Source organism: Nycticebus coucang, chromosome 15 (assembly GCF_027406575.1).
Source record: "Nycticebus coucang isolate mNycCou1 chromosome 15, mNycCou1.pri, whole genome shotgun sequence".
Lineage (NCBI taxonomy): Eukaryota > Metazoa > Chordata > Mammalia > Primates > Lorisidae > Nycticebus > Nycticebus coucang.
In genome coordinates, this window is record NC_069794.1 from 73727800 (window position 1) to 73750594 (window position 22795).

General features: G+C 34.4%; 1 protein-coding gene across 2 annotated transcripts in view; it reads right to left on the reverse strand.

The window, feature by feature from the left end:
* Positions 1 to 1001: 1001 nt before the first annotated feature.
* The window catches only part of MTMR6 (myotubularin related protein 6), a 37044-nt gene continuing 15250 nt past the window's right edge, over positions 1002 to 22795 (reverse strand). The window contains exons 3-15 of one of the 2 annotated variants that reach the window (XM_053563606.1): positions 21285 to 21447; positions 19727 to 19884; positions 19435 to 19563; positions 15679 to 15813; positions 14879 to 14992; positions 13180 to 13312; positions 12390 to 12499; positions 11505 to 11630; positions 9941 to 9990; positions 7579 to 7779; positions 5560 to 5691; positions 5356 to 5482; positions 1002 to 3247 (exon numbers count right to left, since the gene is read on the reverse strand). In XM_053563606.1, the coding sequence (XP_053419581.1) occupies positions 2987 to 3247; positions 5356 to 5482; positions 5560 to 5691; positions 7579 to 7779; positions 9941 to 9990; positions 11505 to 11630; positions 12390 to 12499; positions 13180 to 13312; positions 14879 to 14992; positions 15679 to 15813; positions 19435 to 19563; positions 19727 to 19884; positions 21285 to 21447 (1839 nt within the window). In that variant the 3' untranslated portion in view covers positions 1002 to 2986. The remainder of the gene's footprint in view (positions 3248 to 5355; positions 5483 to 5559; positions 5692 to 7578; positions 7780 to 9940; positions 9991 to 11504; positions 11631 to 12389; positions 12500 to 13179; positions 13313 to 14878; positions 14993 to 15678; positions 15814 to 19434; positions 19564 to 19726; positions 19885 to 21284; positions 21448 to 22795) is intronic. The other variant, XM_053563605.1, reaches the window with a different exon arrangement.

A 22795-nucleotide genomic window follows, 5' to 3' on the forward strand; every position in this document is an offset into this window, starting at 1 on the left:
CTAGAAATAACTTCAATAGCAATAAATACTGTTTATTAATATGGCAGGGATTCATGTTATATATATATATTTTTTTTTTAATAAAAAGTACTGGTTAAAAGGGGGGGGCTAAAAAAAGGAAAAAGATATCAAGTACAACAATTATCTCTTTTTAAGGTATAATTATTCTGGATTCCAAGCTTTCTTTTAGAAATAAGTTCTTAATGCTTACCATTGTATATGTGAACTGTGTACACACATATATATATATATAATTTTTTTTAATAGGCTCTACCTTTAATCAAGGTATGCTAAGTCCCTTGGATTTCTACATGGAAAAGCCAACGAAATAACTTTAAAACTTGGCTATGAAGATCTATTAAGTTTACAACTATTCTGTATAATTTTGCAAATGATCAGCATTTAATCCAATTTAGAATGCCAACTGGAAATTTTTCAGTATTCTAAAGCTAACCTTCTGCAAAAAATTATAAAAGCCTAGATTGACACCCCCACCATGGCTCTAGTATCCCATCAAATAAATAGAATTTTTAGAAAAGAAAATCATCTGTATTTACTCAAGATTCCCTGAGCTATTTCTAGCCTAGCTGACCTATTTAATACACTCCCAACAAAATTATCCTCTTTGCAGCCAGTCATTTTCTTCCTCATATTTACATTCAGATCTGCCTTTACAGAGACATTTCACCTTTAATGTATGTACTCACTGGACCCTGACTTCCAACTTGCTGACAAGTTGGCAACCGCTTAATAAAACACTGATTTTAACATCAGCAAGCAACAGGAGCAAAAAGAAAATTTAATGACATCATTAACTTTATCTGCTGAGCCTTTTAGCCCACTATGCCTATGATAAATATCTTAGAAATTATATTTGTGTGTAAAAGGGTATTATTTATCAACAATCTTTTGGAAAATGAACTGCTCAACCCTTATACCGTTATGTTAGTTAATATGCAGGTCTACTTGCCTAGGTGAGAAAAAGGAAAAAAAACAACAACTTGATGACACTTGTTTTTTTTTCCAAAAGAAAAAGACGAACATTTAATCACCTTTAAATAATGTATGAAATAATTTACATGCTATACATTCTCAAACACAATGAACATAAATCCAATTTTATATGAGATATACACAATCTGCTTTTTTGCCAACATATACCCTGCAGGTCACTTAGGATGTTAACTGACTTCTCAGTCCATGTAAGAGGAAATAAACACATATACCTATGCCTAGAGTTGAAGATTAATAAACAAAAGAGTTGAATACAAGAAGTCTGCCACAGAAGATTCTAAAACCACAAGCAACAATTAGAACACCAAGGCACAAAAGCTTCCCTCTGTGGTCACAGAGGTTAAGGTTCACTCCTGGTGCTTATATATGGAGATAGGACAGGTTAATTACATACTGTATTTTATAGTGCATTTCTGCTACCATTTAAAAACAAGTATTTTTCTTATTACATAATGTATTACAGAACATTGGAAAAATAAACAGGATTAGATAAGTTCTCATACAATAAAGATTTTTTTTCTATTTGAAAAAGATATTTATGTTCACAATTAAAATAATATATATAAGTATAATATAGAGAAGCATGAGGGATCCTATATAGATTTCCTAGTACCCTGAATCATACCTCATGCCACCATGTTACTTAAACTTTCAATTTTAAAGCCAGACTGATACTATCAATTGCAATATATTTATTAATTGAAAGATACGTACTAGTACACAGAATAAACAGTAACTACAACATGGCAAAATGAAATCCTTCCCAGAGTTTAAGTTGCTTTTGTTCAACATTAACTTTGTACTAGAGTCTCCTTAATTCTCCTTTTTTCTTCTATTCTTAACAGAGAAGAAAAAACTGTTCCACACGGAAATGACTGCTTTAACATTCATGTTACCAAGGAAAATCTAAACCATGAGAACTTCCCTTTTTATTTTACACAAAAGTTTTTAGGTAAACTAAAAGTTAGATATTCTAGGTATACCAATTCGTTAAGAGATAGGCAGTTTAAAATATACATATACATGTAGAATTCATTGTTTCTAGAACAGTTTTAGAGCTCTAGCTCTTTAAACTTACATAGTTATCATAGGAATAAAGCCAACCACAAAATAAAAATCAATGGAATGCAGTTATCCATATATAAAAGGCAGTCAAATGTGCTTATACAGATCTTTAAAAAATCAATAATCTGCACTGAAAAGAACTCATCAAATGTAGCACTAAACAAATTATAACAAGAATAAAACCTTCAGTTTCATTAATTTTGAACATGGAAACGGGGCTGGCTAAACATGAATTATAAAAAGTATAGTTCTGCCACTGTTTATCTTTGAGTTTAGCATAGCATGCAACCCCTGCGGTGATGAGAGTGCAACTCTTCACAAACAAAACAAGGCTGACTAAAAGAAAAAACAAAAAACCTTACTGTAGGCCATAAAACTTAAGGGTAAAGAAAAAACTGAGAATTTAAGGCTTTCTTAGAAATATTTTTCATGGCACTTCAACATTAAACATCACTAAAAGGCAAAATATGTAAATATTCAGTTACACAGTTACGTAACTGAAAGTACATGCCATGTCAATTAGTAAGGAACCATTCTGTAAAGTTTTATTTTCTCTAAGTTAAAGTATACTTAAGAAAGGCTATTTGTGTTTGGCTGCAATTAACATATAAATCATACAGAAATGTCAATTCACTAGTGTACAGTGCAAATTGTGTTTTGAATAAATCCACCAAATACTACTCATTTCTTATAGAACTGAATGTCATTCCTTGCTGGAAGTGCAATATAAGCTGACTTATTTGTCTCACAAGAGCCGTTATTTTGTCCTTTCTTCAACTATTAGTCTACTATGTGTGTTAAACCCTAAGATCCTCATTAAACAGATTCCTTTTGGTCATATGCACAGACCATCTTCACAATAATCCATTTTTTATACTACAGTTAGTCCAGAAAACACTCCGTAAATCTAACAAGTCATTCTTGCCACTCCGTACTCTAAGCTGACCACAGCAGGCTCTGATTTGGAGAACTCTTCTGCATATTCACTGTACCGATTATCTGCTGGGCTGCTGCCCTCTATAGTTCGAAGAGTATCATTCGCAGGTAGCAGAGTCTGCTCCTTAAAACACAGGGAAGTTTTGAGGGTAGGTGATTCAGGATGAACTGATTTTAACAATTCCTTGGTGAGGAGGCCATCTGTTTGTTTATTTTTCCATTGCTTAATTTTCTAGAACAAATACAAATTTAAAAACAATCACTAATTGCACATAACACATGATCAATGTATGTTACATAAAAAAAGAAAAACATGCTTTTGCAAATGTTCTTTTTTCTTGTATAATAAAAACTAAATCTTAAAAAAATTAATGAAATCTAATGCATATGACATTGTTGAAAATCTTAATTGTTTATAATTTTTGAAGTAGAAAATGATCAGTTTTTATAATTATTAAATAAATAAATAATGCAGCCAGACTTGACTGCAGATCACTAGGCCTCCACATTTGAAAAGGACCTACATTACCTAGAAAGGATAACAAGTAAACATTTTATAATAAAAGAAATATATATGAAACATTCACCTCAAAATCACAACTATATAACATTCACAAATTTATTTAGTTAAAGGTCTTATCCCATGACTACAAACATTTTCCACATGGTTTTCCTATAATAGTTTGTCAGGTGAAAATAACAGGCTTTAGAACATAACAGAACTTTTTTTCTTTTTTAAAAAATAGAATAGATTTAAAAAGCACTCTCTGGCACAGTATTACACTCTCCCAATTTATGAACTGAATTCCAGATAATCTTGTATTACTTACACCTTGGGATTGCCTCTCTTTACCATACCCTTCCTACGATTTAGACAGATAGTCATTACTTCCTTATTGAAGAGGCAGACAAGACAGTCTTACTGAGTTATATAACTGTGTAGGATTTTAAAAGTATGTATGTACTTACTGATCCTTTTTGTTTATATATGATAGCAAAAGAAAGATTATAGGAAAGTCTTAAGGTTGAGAGGGATTTCTTAAACAAGACACACATAAAAAGCATAAAACAAAGATTGATCAAAATTTGACTACATGAAAATTCAAAATATCTTATAAAGTATATCATAAGTAAAGAGGAAAAGACAAGAATAGGTTGGACAAAGCCATTTGCAATGTATATAACTAATAAAGAATTGGTGTCTGGAGTATAAGGAACTCTTACAAATCAATAAGAAAAAGGCAAATGAGCCAACAGAAAAATGAGCTAAGGTTTGAATAGTCCGTTCATGGAAAGGAAAACCAATGGTCAGCAAACATATGGAAAGTCATTCATTTTCATTTGTAATCATGGAAGTCCAAAACTGAAAACAATTCAAATGCTGAATGAACAGATTATAATATATTCATGTAGTAGAAAATTATACAATAGTTATTAATAAAGCAGATGAATTAAAGTTATATGTATCAACATGGATAAATTTCAAAACAATGTTGATTAAAATAAAACATATAAACAGTATGACAACTTTTATATAGTTTTAAAACATGCATTTTTTTAAGCGGGGCATATACATCATTTGTTGCCCTTTATATCTCATATAAATACTACATATAGTCTTTGGTATGTTTTCAACATATATGTGCAACAAATGTATTATCAAGAAAAATAAGCAATATAAATATTTATATAATTTAAATAAATATTAATATATTTAAATATAAATAAATCAAGAAAAACAGGGGTGGTGCCTATGGCTCAAAGGAGTAGGGCACTGGCCCCATATATCGGAGGTGGTGGGTTCCAACCTGGCCCTGGCCAAAAAAAAAAGAAAAACAGCAATATAAATTATTTGTGGATACAGATATATGCTGAAAAGTATAATGATATACACAAAAATGATTAATAGCAAATTCAGCACAGTGAATCTGCCTACCTCAAAATATTACAGATGGAGGAATATCAAATATATTTATCTATAATGTTTCATTTCTTAAAACAAAAATAAGAAGGATCTCAAGCACATATGATAAATGTTAAAATCTCACAAAGATACATAGGGGTATACAGATATTAAGTTTACCTCTACACTAGCGATTCTCAACCTGTGGGTCATGACACCTTTTTAACAATGAAAATACATTGCGGCATTAGGAAGGCTGAGAACCACTGCTCTACACTATGCTACAGACTTTAAGTATTTTAATACATTCTAGAACATAGAGAAAGTGATTCAGACTATTCAAAGTACAGTAGACTGGATTTTGAAGCAACTTTGACAGCAAATTAAACTAACTTAATATCCCACATAAATTACATCAGACACTTCAGAATACTTACAGATTCTAGGTCTTGAATATCTCTTTGCAATTGTTGATTTTGCTCATTCATATTCATAATTATATTAAATACAGACTGCCTAGGATGCAATGTTCGATCAAACTGATGGTACATATTTCTCCAAAACCTTTGTGGAAAAAAAAAAGATCAATAAATTGTGTTTAAGAAAAATCAAATATAAATTTTTCAATGAGGCCAACTTACTTAAAATTGAAAGATATTGTATTTGGCTCCAAAACTGTAAATCTCTGAGATTTGGAACTGTAGAGAGGATTTAAGTACTTCTTTTGATCTTCCAAAAGAAATGGCCACAGAGAGTAAGTCTTCTCTTTCAATCTTAATGTAATGAGAAAAACATAAAGAGGTATCTCCAATTAGTCATTTATAAATCAGGCAATTGCTTCCAAAGTAGATTCAAGTTTTAGTTTTTTTCTTCTATTCACAGTCTAACTTCTTATCTCAGAATTCTTTATTCTCTTCTCCTTTTTCATTCATAATCATGTAATAAATAAAGCCATGTTTCTTGAATGCAACACAGATACATGTTTTCGCTTACAAAGGAATTTCTCTCAATTTACACAATTCCAAAAACTTGTTCTCTATTCTACGTATTTCAGTCTACACACAGGACAAGACGCTGATGTATCCCTATGCTTGGCCTTATTCTTTTAACTCATACCTGGGCTATAAAGCAGGAACACATTTAATTGTGAGTGGGTACAAAAAGAAAATCAGGTGAAATCAGGACATTATGCAAGAGCCTTAATGCCATTATACTGCAAATCTAAGAGTGGGTAGGTAAAGCATAGAATGGTTGTAGACAGTACAATCACCAATAACATAACACAGATAGGGATTCCGGGGGGGAAATCTCACTTTTCCATGACTCCTAAGATGACCCATAGATGTGTTCTTAGAGAAGAACTACTAGGAAACACCCACTTTTATTTCCCATCTCTAAGAATGTTTAACACTAATTAAGAATACTTGTTGAGGGCGGCGCCTGTGGCTCAGGGAGTAGAGCGCCGGCCCCATATGCCAGAGGTGGCGGGTTCAAACCCAGCCCCGGCCAAAAAACCACAAAAAAAAAAAAAAAAAAAAAAGAATACTTGTTGCTAAAATAGCTCTGTACTCCAACAAAACAGTCACCTGATCCAAATTATAATGTACTACTGTAAATCACCTCAGCAAACATCGTCATAATGTTGTTAGACTTGCTCATCTCTGCCACACTCTATTCACTTGTTATTCCCTGCACATTTCTTCAGAATTTTCCACAAGTTCTCACTTTGTTTAGAGTGTTTAGCATGTGACTGTCTTTAAACTACTGCCAGATTTAGCTTCTCTAGTATGTCCCTAGAATGTCCAAGAATTAAGTGCTCTTCACCATGGCTGCCCAGCTAGCTTAGTCAGTAGAGCATGAGACTCGTAAGTGCCCTTTACTGCCTACTATAGGAAATCTAAACTCAGAACCTCAATCTAAAAGAAAAAACAAATATATGTATGTTTTTTGACACATATACATACACATATAGATAGAACCTTGCAGCATTACCCCAAAGATCTCCCATACATCAACATTTAGCCACAGACCTGACCCAAAAAGACTGGTTAGGAAATGACAGGTGAACTAGGGACAGACATGCTACAGCCAACATGGGTAGATTTATTTTCCAAAAAAAAAAAAAAGAAAGAAAAAAAATGAAAATGTTTAGAAATGAGAGCAGAATTATAAGGCTCCATCTTACCTTAAAAGAAACAAAAAATTTTAAATCTTTTAACCACACTTGAAAACTAGTGAGCAATATTGTCTGGAAAATAAAATAAAATAAAACAGATTTCTCTGTTCTAAATATAAGCAGACTGAAAGGAGCATAAGGGAAGTCTAGGTGCTAGTTATGTAGGTGCATAAATTTATTAAGAGTTACTGAGTGTCACACTTATGCTATACATGCTTTTCTGTATGGATACTCCACTTCAAAACACATTTTAAAATGTATTTTTTATAGTAAAAATAGGGTATAAAAGAAAAAATGTATTTTTCCTATTACCTTGAAGGGGTGGGGCATACTAGAATTATACTTAGCTTCAGAAATGTAGATAAAACCTTTACAACAATTCAATTCTATTTCATATCATCAAGACATCAAGTTCAGCTATGACTTATGTTAGACCTCAGCTAAGAAGGAAAAATAAGAGCTTATTTTAATCAAATCATCTTACTTGAGTTCTTCTCTTTCTTTCTGACAATTTCCAATAAAGTTTCCAAATTGGCATGAATGAATATGTTCATGGATCTGAAGTAGGAATGCTTCATTGAATTCAAAGGCCTGTGGGAACTGTTCAGTCAAATGCCACACGCATTCCAAGAACTGAGCAAATACTGGTGAGACTTCCTTTGGGTCACCATCCAAATGGCCACACCTAACTCCCAAGAAAGCACAAGCTTTTATAAATGCCTCTGAAAGAAGTCCATTGTTCAGGTATTATTAAACTTAAAATATACCTACAAAAAATAATCCTAAAACATTGTTACATTAGCACATAAAACCCAAAACTTTTTAATGGAAACCACTTACACTTACGGGATGTTTAACCACAATATTAAAGGATCTGTTACCTTCTAAAAACTATAATCCAGACAAAAAGATAATAAATAGCCATGAAGATGAAATATTTGGGAATTTATCTAACGAAGGATGTGAAAGATCTCTATAAAGAGAACTACGAAACTCTAAGAAAAGAAATAGCTGAAAATGTTAACAAATGGAAAAACATACCATGCTCATGGCTGGGAAGAATCAACATTGTTAAAATGTCCATACTACCCAAAGCAATATATAATTTCAACGCAATCCCTATTAAAGCTTCACTGTCATACTTTAAAGATCTTGAAAAAACAATACTTCGTTTTATATGGAATCAGAAAAAACCACCAATAGCCAAAACATTACTCAGAAATAAAAGCAAAGCAGGAGGAATCACGCTACCAGACCTCAGACTATACTACAAATCGATAGCATGGTATTGGCACAAAAAAAGAGAAGTAGATGTCTGGAACAGAATAAAGAACCAAGAGATGAATCCAGCTACTTACCGTTATTTAATCTTTGACAAGCCAATTAAAAACATTCAGTGGGGAAAAGATTCCCTATTTAACAAATGGTGCTGGGTGAACTGGCTGGCAACCTGTACAAGACTGAAACTAGACCCACACCTTTCACCATTAACTAAGATAGACTCTCACTGGATTAAAGATTTAAACTTAAGACATGAAACTATAAAAATACTACAGGAGAGTGCAGGGAAAACCCTTGAAGAAATTGGTCTGGGTGAGTATTTTATGAGGAGGACACCCCCCCCCCCCCGCCCCGGGCAATTGAAGCAACTTCAAAAATACTTCAAAAATGGGACCTGATCAAACTAAAAAGCTTCTGCACAGCCAAGAACACAGTAAGTAAAGCAAGCAAACAGCCCTCAGAATGGGAGAAGGTATTTGCAGGTTATGTCTCCGACAAAGGTTTAATAACCAGAATCCACAGAGAACTCAAACGCATTAGCAAGAAAAGAACAAGGGATCCCATCGCAGGCTGGGCAAGGGATTTGAAGAGAAACTTCTCTGAAGAAGACAGGCGCACGGCCTACAGACATATGAAAAAATGCTCATCATCTTTAATCATCAGAGAAATGCAAATCAAAACTACTTTGAGATATCATCTAACTCCAGTGAGACTAGCCTATATCACAAAATCCCAAGATCAGAGATGTTGGCATGGATGTGGAAAAAAGGGAACACTTTTGCACTGCTGGTGGGAATGCAAATTAATACATTCCTTTTGGAAAGATACATGGAGAACACTTAGAGATCTAAAAATAGAGCTGCCATTCAATCCTGCAATTCCTCTACTGGGCATATACCCAGAAGACTACAAGTCACATCATAACAAAGATATCTGTACTAGAATGTTTATTGCAGCCCTATTCATAATTGCAAAGTCATGGAAACAGCCCAAGTGCCCACCTGCGGTGCATCTTACAAGGGTATATGTGAAACTTAGTAAATGTGGAATGTAAATGTCTTAGCACAGTGACTAAGAAAATGCCAGGAAGGCTATGTTAACCAGTGTGATGAAAATGTGTCAAACGGTCTATGAAGCTAGTGTATGATGCCCCACGATCATATCAATGTACACAGCTATGATTTAAAAAAAAAAAAAAGACAGGTATAGGACGCTGCCTCAGCACATCCTCCTGAGGATTAAATAAGCTTATACATGTAAAAGTTCAGAACATGCCTACCGTGCAGCGAGCATCCTAAAGTATTGTCTATTACTGTGGTTACTGCAATAAACTTGTTATCTGTTATTAATGCAAAAAAAAAAATAGCCATGAAAATTACAAAATAGTATTTTTAAAACCGGAAAAAATTAAATCAGTCTTTATTTAAAATACACAGTCTCAGTCTTTATTAAAAACCACAGCACTCTTGCCTCCCATCATATATGCAAGTTCATAAAAAACAGAAACATTTCAGTATTCTAGTTTACCCATTTTACAAAATATAAAATGTATTACTGTGACTCACCTCTCTGAAAATTTATGTCCAAAAGAGATCCAATCTTTTTCTATTAAAACCTTAATGAGAAAAAGTAAAATCCACTTTATAATTACTTATAATTTTTTGTTTATAGTGGATTAAATCCTATTAATTTAAAAAGGCATTTATTATCTACCGTTAATTTACAATTGCAAACAAACTAAACCAAAATGCCAACAAAGATTAACTCTGGGTGGTGGACTGGGATGAATGTTTTAAACTTTTTGGCTGACTTGTATATTACTTTTTTCAAGAAACACTGAATGATAAAAAGATAAATGAAAACAGTAGTTTATATTCAAACCCAAACATTAATACTTATCTTCTTGAATGGACTGTCTTTGTCTGTATGCCTTGTTATAGCTTCTCTACTTACCAAATCCACTAAAATAATAGATTTCTAACTTTTTCAGTCTAATCTAAACATATCTTCTTAGTATTTAATATACTTTATGATTTCATTATACAATCACCAAGCATATTCTTTTCAAAGTGTTAACATTCCTACTTTCACCTTCTCTGTCTTTTGTCTTAAACCACTCTCATTTCAGCAGAAGGCCCTGTAATAGGTTAAGAATGCAATTTCTGAAGGGCCAGCAGAGGCTCAAATCCTGGTTTCACTGGTTCTACACCTCTGTAACCTTAGGCAAGTGATCTTCAGCTGTAGCCACAGATTTTATTCTGGGCTCCCTGCCATTCTTCTGCATAACCACGTCTAAAACTTTCTCACTGAACTTACTCGGCTGTTTATTTCAGTGAAGAGCAGGATGGCAGACCATCCATCCTGGCAACCAACTCGGAAACCTGAAAATTTTCCTAGAGGACTCAACTCTTCTACTCAATTCCAACCCATGGCTGATTCTAACGAACTCTACTTCGTTAATCTCCCTGGAACCCACCACCTCCTCTTCCTCTTGTATACTGCCTCCTCAGTTCTGGCCCTCTGTACTTTCTTGAATTATGGAAACCGGTTCTACACTGGCCTCCTAGCCTCCATTCCCACTTCCCTCTGCCTTCAAGACACCGCACAATGTTTTTAAAAAGCAGATTTTAGGCCGGACATGGTGACTCACACCTATAATCCTCACACTCTGGGAGGCTGAAGCAGGAGCATCCCTTGAGCTCAGGAGTTTGTGATCATGCCTAATGTTATACTCAACAAATGAAGGTTGAGTTTCCTCCAGAATATAATTTTTTAAGTACTCTTATTTGTGCCTTGTTTATTACTTATATTTATTAGATAAAAGACAAGAAAATGCTGAATATTTCTATTGTAACATTTTAGGAAAAAGAAACATTTTAAATCAAAAGTTTTCTGGCAAGAAGGTAGCACAAATGGAAATCAGTCTAAATCAAGGTTTCTCAATCTCAGCAGTAGTAATTCTGAGCACACAACATGTTTAACAGAGGTATCCCTGGCCTCCACCAGGTGGGTGGAAGTCCCACCACTTTTGGTAGTGGAAAACTATCTCCGAAATTGCCAAATATCCCCAGTGGGGACAAAATTACCTATACTTAAGAAGCACTGGGCTTCTCCTAAATAAATCCTTACCATGAATCCTTTGATTGTCCTATAGTAAGAATCCAACAGAAGAGAACCTAGAGAACAAACTTGGGAAGTCCTATCCCAGCCATCAGAACAATGTACCAGCACGCTTGCATTTTCAACCATTATTGCCTGAAAAGAAAGATCACCTACTCAGATTCTAGTAGAATACCTTTTAGGTAAATCAATAAATCCACCTACTCAAAAAGCATATTAGCAGGCATTCTTATTATAAAGAACTATGCCTGCAATGATAATGTCACAGAATAATTTCCAAAAATCAAAGAACAACAACATAAAACAAAAGAGAAAGATAAAGATCCTGCTTTAACCTGAAATTTTAAAAAATCAAAAAATTTTAAAAACATAAAAAAAATTTAAATAAATAAAATAAACAAAAATTTTAAAAATGCTGCATTATAGTACTTGAAAATTTCTTTTTTTAAGTTTCTACATTAAGAACTCTATACTAGGTTCAGCACCTGTAGCTCAGCAGCTAGGGCATCAGCCACATACACCGGAGCTGGCGGGTTCGATTCCAGCCCAGGCCTGCCAAACAACAATGACAATTACAACCAAAAAATAGCCAGGCATTGGGGTGGGTGCCTATGGTCCCAGCAAATTGGGAAGCTGAGGCAAGAGAATCACTTAAGCCGAAGAGTTTGAGGTTGCTGATAGCTGTAATGCCACAGCACTCTACTGAGGGTGACGTAGTGAAACTCTGTCTCAAAAAAAAAAAAGAACTCCATACTATTTTAAAAGCTGAAATTAAAATTAAATTCATTAAAGAGGTAAATAGACTGGAATAGATACCAGCCCCCCAAGAGAATAAATCTACCCTTTCCCAACCATTATAAACCCCAAAACCAAACATGAGAGGTAAAGAATTACTTTGGCCAAAAAGATTGCAGCGTCCATCACAGCTTTGATATGGCGAAGCCATCCCGAACTCTCTAGACCAGAGTAGAAATCATTGACAGAAAGGCCTTTGGTACCACTGACTAAAAGAGGGGGGAAAAAAAATTTCAATTAGAATGGAGATGGAGTCTCTATTTGTCTTTTTAAGATTTCTCTAGGTGAGTGAATTGAGAAAGGGACAAAATAAATAGGCAAGATTCTTTATAAATGAAAAATGCTATTAGAAGCTCAATAATGGATTTTGGGGTATATTTTTCTGTTATTCCTTGTGTTTAAAAAAAAAATGCTCCAATCACTTTTAAAAAATCATAGTATCAGTGTTTAACTAAAAATAGTTCCATATTTTAATTTTTTAATACCAGGATTAGAAATACACCTTAATATTTAAATGAAACATTACCATAAATTAATCTTCACTGGACTGACTACTTAAGAATATCTACCTAACAATAGCACTTTTTTGCAAAACCAGTATAATTATACTGTTTGATACAGTAGCCACTAACCAAATGTGGCTACTGATGTAGCTTGTCCAAACTGAGATGTGTTATAAGCATAAAATACACATCTGATTCTAAGACTTGATGAAAAGCAATTTACTAACTTTTATACTGACTCATGTTAAAATGTTTTTAGTACAATATTAAGTACATTAAAATTAATTTAAATTAATTGTTTCTTTTTACTTTTTAAAAATTACATGTGACTAACACTAGATTTTTATGGGACAAAGCTGCCTAAAAAGTAAGCAATACAATTATACCTTCCAATAACTTCTGAAGGCTGGATCTCATGACATGAATATTTTCAATTCCAACAAACTGAAATCTAATATTAGAATAGTTGTCCTCATTTTCATAACCTTTTCCAGCTGCTCTGTTGGCCATTGCATTTAGCTAAAATGAAAAATTACAGACATTTAGAGACAAATTACTTTTCGTTAATTTAAAACTTACCAAAATGTCATGAAAACACTAAATAAGTCATATTTTAGCTAGGATAAAGTTTAAAGGACTGAGTAAGCTACCATTTTTCTTGCTTTCTGGTTTTTTTTTTTTTTTAGCTCAACTGTCTTTCTTATAGATAAGCTATCATTTTTAATATGCAGAAATGTCACATATCTTATTAACAGTAAAGAAAGAAACGATAAAGTAATATGTTTGTTATATAATAGAAAGGTCCAGTCAAGAAGTTCCCTCAAGTTCATGAAACTAATTCATTTATATTTTTAGTCAGTTTTCCATAAGCTTGTAATATTTCAAAATTAAAAAGAAATATCTCCTATCTAGCTCCTAAACAATTCAGAGATAAGCAGAGCTGGGGAGCTTTTCTTTTACATAATGAACCTATGAGATTCATTTCAGAACAAGCCTAGAGCTCTTGATCATTCAGAACACTCAAATCATTTAAAACATAAATAAAATATTATTTATATGTTTTAAATAATTTACTCAGATTAATCTTATTTTCATTATCTTTTGTGAATCTACATAACGATGAGAGTTACTTCTAAGACAGCTACCATTCCTTTCACAGAGCTGCCTGATCATTCAGAAAGCCACAGGACCCTGAACGTCAGATCTGAAGTATGTTTCCGATTACCTGAGGTCTTCCGATTACCTGAGATTACTGGAAGCCCATACATCATATAATATGGCATATAATCTGCTATCCTGGGCTAAAAATAAACTGGTCTCTAGGGAGAAAACAGACTGCCATAGACCCATGGTCTTTAGTTACATGTAAAAGTCAAAATGTTATCAGAGGTTCCCTTGGGATTTGACATGCTTAATTCCTTCAGACTAAGATTTCATACAGTATGTTACTACAATTTACTAAAATTTCTCATGAACTTGGATGAAACAGAACCTAGATCAGAAGAAAATGTAGCCTTTCCTTCAGTTAAGTGGGGCCCCAGATTGGTAACAAGTATAGTTAAATTTTATCTACTGACTCACTGGTTATTCAGCACCTAAAGCAGAATTTACAGTTAGATATTAAAAACACTTCCTCATTATTACTACCTGATTTTAAGTTTAACTAGTAAAGCAATCAAAGAAAAAATATATTTTATGTATAGAAGATAATTATACAAATAAGAGCTATTGCATCCTGAGAAACAAAACACCATTGGACCCCATCTTCAAAAGGTTCATGTTACAATACAATTGCCTTTTATATCTAATATTACCAAAAAAGAGTTCTAATTCATTAATCAATTCAGATTATACAAGGAAGTAGAACACAATTTTCTCATAGGAGACATCACCAACACTCTTAACTCCTAAGAAAATAAAAGATTATCAAGTTATTTCTATGTTTTAAATAATTCTTAATTTACTCAGATTAATCTCCTTTTCATTATCTTTTGTGAGTCTGCATAATGATGAGAATTACTTCTAAAACAGCTACCATTCCTTTCACAAAGCTGCCTAAAATTGTTTGTGTTTTATATCGCTCACTCGCTTTTTCTCATCGCTTTCTCTTATTTTCTCATCATTCCAGATTTTTGAAGATATCCTCACTACAATTCTGCCAATGTCCTTTTGTGTAGCCCACCAGCTCTGCATGCGATGCTATAATAAAAATTAAAAGGAATGTTAGCTATTACCATGGAGAATTTTCATTACTTTAGTTTCAGGACCCTAAATGAACTGGTAGTTTTACTGTTAGGAAAAAGGGATTCTGATATTTGTTCCAATGACAAAAATTTATCCCTATACCACAGATGCCTAACAAAACAACTACTGTTCATTATTTATAATGCTCTACTTCAATGTTTCCTAGGTTAACTCACTACCGGTTTTCTTTATTTTCTTGAATATTTCAAATCAAGGTCCACAATTTTAACATGAAGTGTTTTGCCAATTAAAACTTCTATCAAAAAGAATAGTAAGGATTTATAATTTTTCACAACACATACAATTTAGTGTTTCTTCAAAACAACATAGGACTTATATTTAGTTACATGGATATATTAGGAGAAAAAAGACATAGACCAATAAGAGTTCTCAACATAAAATTCAACTTTCCAAAATTTTTATATATATCAGAAAACATGAGAAATTACCTCCCGGATTACTGGGAAATTGATCTTCTAAGTTGGTATCCTTTAAATAAAGGATTGAATTCCTTTAGTATCATTAGTCTCAGGTAATTTAAAAACAGGATTTGAATATTTAAATATGGGCAAATTTGTTAACTCCCACTAATTAATGTAATAAAGATGATTAAACTAACAGACTGTCTGGTATTTACATACTTTGGGCCTGGTGTCCATGACATACATATAACGATTGACTGGATTGGCTTTACTGATGGCTTGAAGCAAGTGTTCGTCCTCCAGGCACCTGGCACTGAATCCTGACAATGGTTGACTACATCGACAAATGGCAGCCTAGTTTTAAAAAGACAGAAAACAGATAATGCCAAGATCTCTAAAACGCGCCTTTAAAAATGCTTAAAAGAAAAAAAATTAAAGTGATAGAATCTAATACATGTATGACAATTAGAAGACATGAACTTTGAAATCCTCTTTGAGTACTATTTCAATATCTTGATGTTCCCTAAATGTTCCCAATATTGTCTTCTAAGAAAAGCAAATGCCTTCTTATCCAGTTTGAAGAAAAATGTAGGTTGATTCTCTATCAAGTAACCTACTGTTAAAATACCTGCATTATTTGCTTTATTTAAATTATAGGATATTTTCAACTCAAGTTCAAGTAAGGGCTTAATTAATAATAATACATACAGAATAAGAACTGGTAAGTGATAACATTTCAATTTTTATTTTCCAAAGACTTTCAAAATTCTAACTACAAAGTAATCTTTGTTACAAAAGGAGACATAAAATGAGAAAAATGAGCTTTGATTCAAATTTGAGTTAAAACATAAGTCAATCTAAGACAGAAAGAAAATCTGTAAGTAATAAATTTTGTTTATTGTTGTTTAAAGTCCTAAGACAGGTTGAAAAGATTTAGACTCATATATCAATAATTTTTCCCAATGAAAAAATAGTAAATATAAATTCACACATTTCTATATTTTAAATTCACACATAAAATTCCTTGTTTTTGTTAAATTGGGCATTGAATATCTATTTTCAGGTCAGTTTTACAATAAACAATGTATATAAACATTGGGGTGTCAACAGAGGCCATAACCAGGTAACCTCCCTATGACTTATGGAAAGCAGATTAGAAACCTATAAAACCACAAGGACAAAGAGAATGAGAAAAAAAGACAAAAATAGCTATGTCAATAAAATTTGGGGAGAAGAAAACAGATGGGCAACTAATAAGCAGGGTAAAGAAAACTGCCAACCCCTTTAAGTCAGTAACAAATTTTGTGTAGCAAAACCCCAGGCACACTCAGGAACTGGTACTTCCAAAGGCATGGACAAAGGCAGGAAACTGGAAACAGGAGAAATGGTTGAATGTCAGTATAAGGCCTAGCTAAGACCCAAAGATCTTCCCTCACACCAAAGACAAAAGTTTATTCTAAAAGAGGATTAACCAGAAGACCCTGGTAATAGACACGCCGGGGTGGGGGGTGGCGGGGGGGATAAAGCCCTACACCTCCCCAAACCCAGGACTATTAAGGAAAGCCTACATAACAAATTATGAGATCCTTCCATCTCTCTTCCCACATTTGGATCATAGCCAGACTTACTATATACAATGGGACCAAAATTAGATGATTCCGAAGGAAACCAATTTATGCAACAAATAGAATTCAAAGATAAAAACCTCTTGTGCACAGGAGCTTCTAGAAATAGTTTAAATATGAAAAGTCAGATATATGAAAGACCAAAAAAGTGTGGTTTTATACATTTTAACTTTATTAGAACCTTACTTGTGTTTTGGAAGGGAGCAGAGGTAAAAGATAAGAATGTAAACAGAAAAGCTTCAGATCCGCCTTCTGTAACTAAGGGATAGGGAGATTACCTGGTTATGGCCTGTTGACATACCTATGTTTCTATACATTATTTATTGAAAAGCTGGGCTGAAAATGGATATTCAATGTCCACTATAAAAAGGTCTTAATAAGGTAATCCTGGTTTTCTTCTGTTCTTTTATTAAATGTTCATGGTTTTAATTTGTATGTAAATTTAAATATGGAAACATGTGAATTTATTTTTGTTTTTTTTTTAAAGTCTTCAACATCAGCCTGGTGCAGTGACTCATGCCTATAATCCCAGTACTCATGGAGGCCAAGGTGGGTGGATTGCCTGAGCTCGGAGTTAGAGACCAGCCTAATAAGGGCAAGACCCTGTTTCTACTGAAAAATAGAAAAAGTAGCTGGGTCTTGTGGCATTTGCCTGTAGTTCTAGCTACTAGGGAGGCTGAGGCAACAGGTTTACTTGAGCCTGAGAGCAAGAGTTTGGGGTTTCTATGAGCTAATGACCCCATGGCACTCAACACAGAGCGATGAGTGAGACTCCGTCTCCAAAAAACGGGGGGGAGGGTCCTTAGGGAACTAAAACATCACATCAAATAAAACTGTCTAAAAAGATCAGAAATAGGAAAGAGCTCTTGAATATTAAAAATATGATAGCAAAAATAAAGAATGCAAAACAAAGACCAGAGATAAGGTTCAGGAAATCTTTAAAAAAACAGAAAGAGATGAAAAAATGAGGAGAAGGTTAAAAAAAGGTCTATTCTATGAAGCCCAATTGCCAAATAAGAAAAGTCAAAAAAATAATCAGGCTGGGAATGTTAGCTCATGCCCATAATCCCAACACTTTAAGAGGCAGAGACAAGAGGATTACTTGAAGCCAGGAGTCTGAGACCAGCCTGGACAACACAGCCAAACATCCTTTTCTACAAAAAAGTTTTTAAAGAGAAAGTCACAGATAGTGGTGCTCATATGTAGCTGCTAGGGAGACTGAGGTAGGAAAATCACTTCAGCCAAGCCTCAAGGCTGCAGCGATCACACCACTGCACTCTAGAGTAGGCAACAGAGCAAGACTCTGTCTCAAAAATAAATAAATAAATAAATAACCTAAATAAATAAAAAGTAGAAGGAAAATTAACAGAAGAGGAAGAAATACAGATACAAATTCCCCAAACTGCCATATGAGTTTCTAAATAAAATTTTAAAAGATATACCAAGGAATATCACTGCAAAATTTCAGAACACTGGGGGAAAAGATGATTCTAAAAGTTCCCAGAATCTAAAAGTTCCCAGAATAAAAAATTAGGTTACAAAGGATTAAGAGTCAGAAATGGCATAGAACTCCTCATGACATATAAGCAAAGTGATTTGTCCTCTCTGAACTTCAGTTTTCCCATTTGAAAGTTATAGGTAATTAGTAAAGTTTACCTTACATAGTTATGAAGACATGCACACAAACCGTTTAATATTCAGTAACTCCTGGCCTTCTGTTAGTAGGCTACAAAGTAAGTTTTACTGTAAAAAGCAACCCTATTACAGCATCTCACTATAAAAATGCCTCTTCTACCTCTTCATGTTGCAAAATCGTTTTGATTTGAGCTACTATTAAAACGGAAACCTGAAATGCCCTTGGCTCTGTCCCTTCTCTCAGTGGTTTTCTTATTAAAACTATCCATTTTCCCCAAATACAAGAAGGATCAAAAGAGAATGACAGGAAAAGACTCACCTATCCATTCACTAATCCTATTATTTTCAAGTCATTATTGGAAAGGAGGGACAGAAGATGATAACAATAGGTATGAAAATTTCTGTATTTCAATATAGTCATGTTTTAAAATAGCCATGTCCCAAAGTGGGGCAGTGGGGACTGACCCCATCAATGTTTTGTTTCTGTTATGTTCTGTTGTCTCACATAAACAAATACACAAACATAACATTGGTGGGGTCAGTCTCTGGCTCCCCACCTTTGGGATGTGACTATTAAAATTTCAAGAACGTTAATTGAACAAAAAGCCAGTACTTCTCTATTACTAACCTTTTCATGTATAAAAGTGTTCTTTTAGATGCCTAAACTTGAAATAGAAGTTGCATTATACTTATAAATTCAAAGAAAACTTCCTACCTCCTTATTTTGATGATAGTAGGAAAGAACTGGGAATCTCCCCTTGCTCCGGAACTTGGAACTACCAACAATTATTGGTTTACTTGCTATCCGGGGAACAAAAAGTTCTCTGGGATAAGTTTCACAAATCTGTAAATACCAAATAAAATATAACCACTTACTCATAGTTAAAAACACCTTTAAAAACCTCTAGGCCTTCTTATATGCAGGAACAGCACACAGCAGTACACAGCTTGCTGCTCTGACACTCTGGTGCTAACATCTTCTTAAATTCTTCAAAAGGTTAAGTTACCTTGTATTCTCGGTTGGCATCAGACAACTGCCAGTGTGTATTTGGCAATCCCATCCTCTCATATTCCTCAGCAAGATCAATGAGCTGCCAGCCTTGTAGTTGTTCTGAATCATCTTGTTTGGGATTATAAGAAAACGCATAGAGATCTTCATATTTTGCTATACGAAAACAGGTATGTCAATAAAAATTTTTATGGTATGTTAATAAAATTTTTTGTATTTCTTAATACAAAATTTAAAATGTTAAAATATAATTTATAAGACTTCATATACTATAGGCTATGTGCTGCATACTATACTATACTATAGCTCGTGCCTACAATCCTAGCACTCAGGAAGGCTGAGGCTTGAGGTAAGAAGTTGGAAACCAGCCTGAGCAAGAGTGAGACCCCATTTCTACTAAAAACAGGGAAATTTGCTGCATCATGGCTGGTGCCTATAGTTCCAGCTACCCAAGAGGCTGAGGTAAGAGGACTGCTTGAGCCTAGGAGTTTGAGGCTACAGTGAGCTGTAATGATGCCACTGCATTTACCTAGGGTGACAAAGAAAAACTAAAAAAAAAAAAAAAGACTTAATACACTATAAATAAAGTAATTTTTCACTTTTTTCCTTCATTTTCTTTTTAAAATCTTCAAAGACATGGCTAATACATGAATATATTTGTGCTTAACATTTTCTGAGTTCTTTGATGCAAATGATTATGTCTAAAGGTATATACATATTGATCTAAGATTTGATTTATGGTATCAGCAAAAGTTAAGGGAATAAACAATATAGTGAGACTCATGTTTAATCTTCTATTGCATATTTCTTTTTCTTAAAAGTAAAATTTTAAAGACAAATAGGTACTCAGCACTTTTCCTAAATGAGACATAAAATGGAAAGACTAAGGCTGTAATGAAAAACTTAAGAAGGCACATAGAACATGGAATTGCATTATACACTTTTACAGGAGTCCTGATCAAAATCAGCAAGTGCTCCACAGAGCCCCGGAAACACTACTGAACAATGATCAGCCCTGGTGTCACAGAGCTATCTTTACTAAAAGCTCTAGCTTAGCTTGGGACAAGAGGCTCTACAGGAGAGAAGAGCAAACACAGACCTGCTCCTAGACTGCAGGCTGCAGTCCAGGCTGCTCAACAGAAAACCAATTCAGCTTATAATTTAAGTCATGTGGGGGAAGAAAGCTCCTCCATCCCCAGGGCATAAGCAGTGCTAAGATTCTTCCTGAGGGCTTACATTCTTCTCAACCTTACCTCTGCTGTCGACATACTTTAAATACACTAATGTAAACCTATGATTTCTTAAGTCTATACTATAAATTATAAATCCTTTACTTTTTCTTACTATAAATAACCCTTTCTTCGGACACCATTCTGACAATTCAGATCAGTAGTTTCTAATTATTTCTAGACCAATTTTGGGGGAAAAGAGTACACAAGAACCTGACTGTCAAAGTGACCTTAGGCATAAAATAACAATAATGGGACATTAAATAAAGTATCTTGGATAACCCTTCTCAAATTGACCATGTAAGCTTTGCTTTCTAAGAATAATACCTTGTTTTGACAGTTGCAGCAAAGAGTTGTAAATATCATGGCAATCTCTTTCTCTGGGAACAATAAAATGGACAATTCTGAAGTTCTTGCACTGAATCACAAGCGGGCATCCTGAAGTAGTCAAAGCAAGTTTCTCTACTGAGGCAATATGGTGGTGTAATATCTACAGCATAAAAAACATTCAAGTCATCAATACAGAAAGCACCAAGTATTCTCTTCTAGAGTGTGTAAGTGTTAGAAACGCACTCCTTTAATAAAGTTGCAAATGCTATATACTACTCAAACTACAAATTTTTAAATGACTGAATGCCCAATTCAGAAATATGAATGTCACTCCACTCCCTCCTTCATCACCCCATATCCTCAACAGAGAATCAGACCCCCAAGAACTGCATCTCCTAAATCTCTGTAATCTGTCTACTTCTCTCCATCTCTACTGTCACTCTGGAGCTGCAATATCCCCACTGTCTCTCACGTGAACTACTATAAACAGTTCCATGGGTGGCGCCTGTGGCTCAGTCAGTAGGGCACCGGCCCCATATACCGAGGGTGGCGGGTTCAAGCCCGGCCCCGGCCAAACTGCAACCAAAAAATAGCTGGGCGTTGTGGCGGGCGCCTGTAGTCCCAGCTACTCGGGAGGCTGAGGCAAGAGAATCGCTTGAGCCCAGGAGTTGGAGGTTGCTGTGAGCTGTGTGAGGCCACGGCACTCTACAGAGGGCCATAAAGTGAGACTCTGTCTCTACAAAAAAAAATAAATAAATAAAAATAAAATAAAATAAACAGTTCCATATCTACTCTTGACCCCTCTGATCCATTTTCTGCAAGACAGTAGAGTGAACATTCAAAAGCAACCTACAAAAAAGTAATCTGGTCATTTCCCCCTTTCTCTAGCCTCATTTCAAGTCTCTCCTCCATCACTAAATATGCTCTAGTGACATTTGCCCTCTTTTGGTCCGCCAAATGTGCCAAGCTCCTTTATATGTGCTGAATTGTTCCCACTAACTGGTACACTGTAGTTCTAACGCTTCACCTAGGAACTTCTAGTCCAGTGGTTCTCAACCTTCTTAATGCCCCAACTCTTTAAATACAGTTTCTGTGGGTCGCGACCCACAGGTTGAAAACCACTGTTCTAGTCCTATTTCCAGTCTCTGCTTACATCCCATAATATTAGTTGGGGGTGGTGATGCATGCCTATAGTCCCTACTTAGGAGGATGAGGCAGGAGGATCACTTGAGCCAAAGAGTTCAAGGCCATCTTGAGTAACATAGACCCTGTTTCTCAAAAACAAACAATAAAGCCTCATAATATAAAAAGTATACCTTGACATGCTCCATAACCCTTCCCAAGTTGGTTAATCCCCTCCATTTTCTTATTGCAAATCAACCTACACTTTCCCTCTAGAGCACTTTTACATGAGTAATTAGTTGTGTGGTCAATGTCTATTTCTCCAGGTAGGCTGTGGGCACTTCAAAAGGAGCAAGCTCAGCTGATCAACATTTCATCTCCAGCAG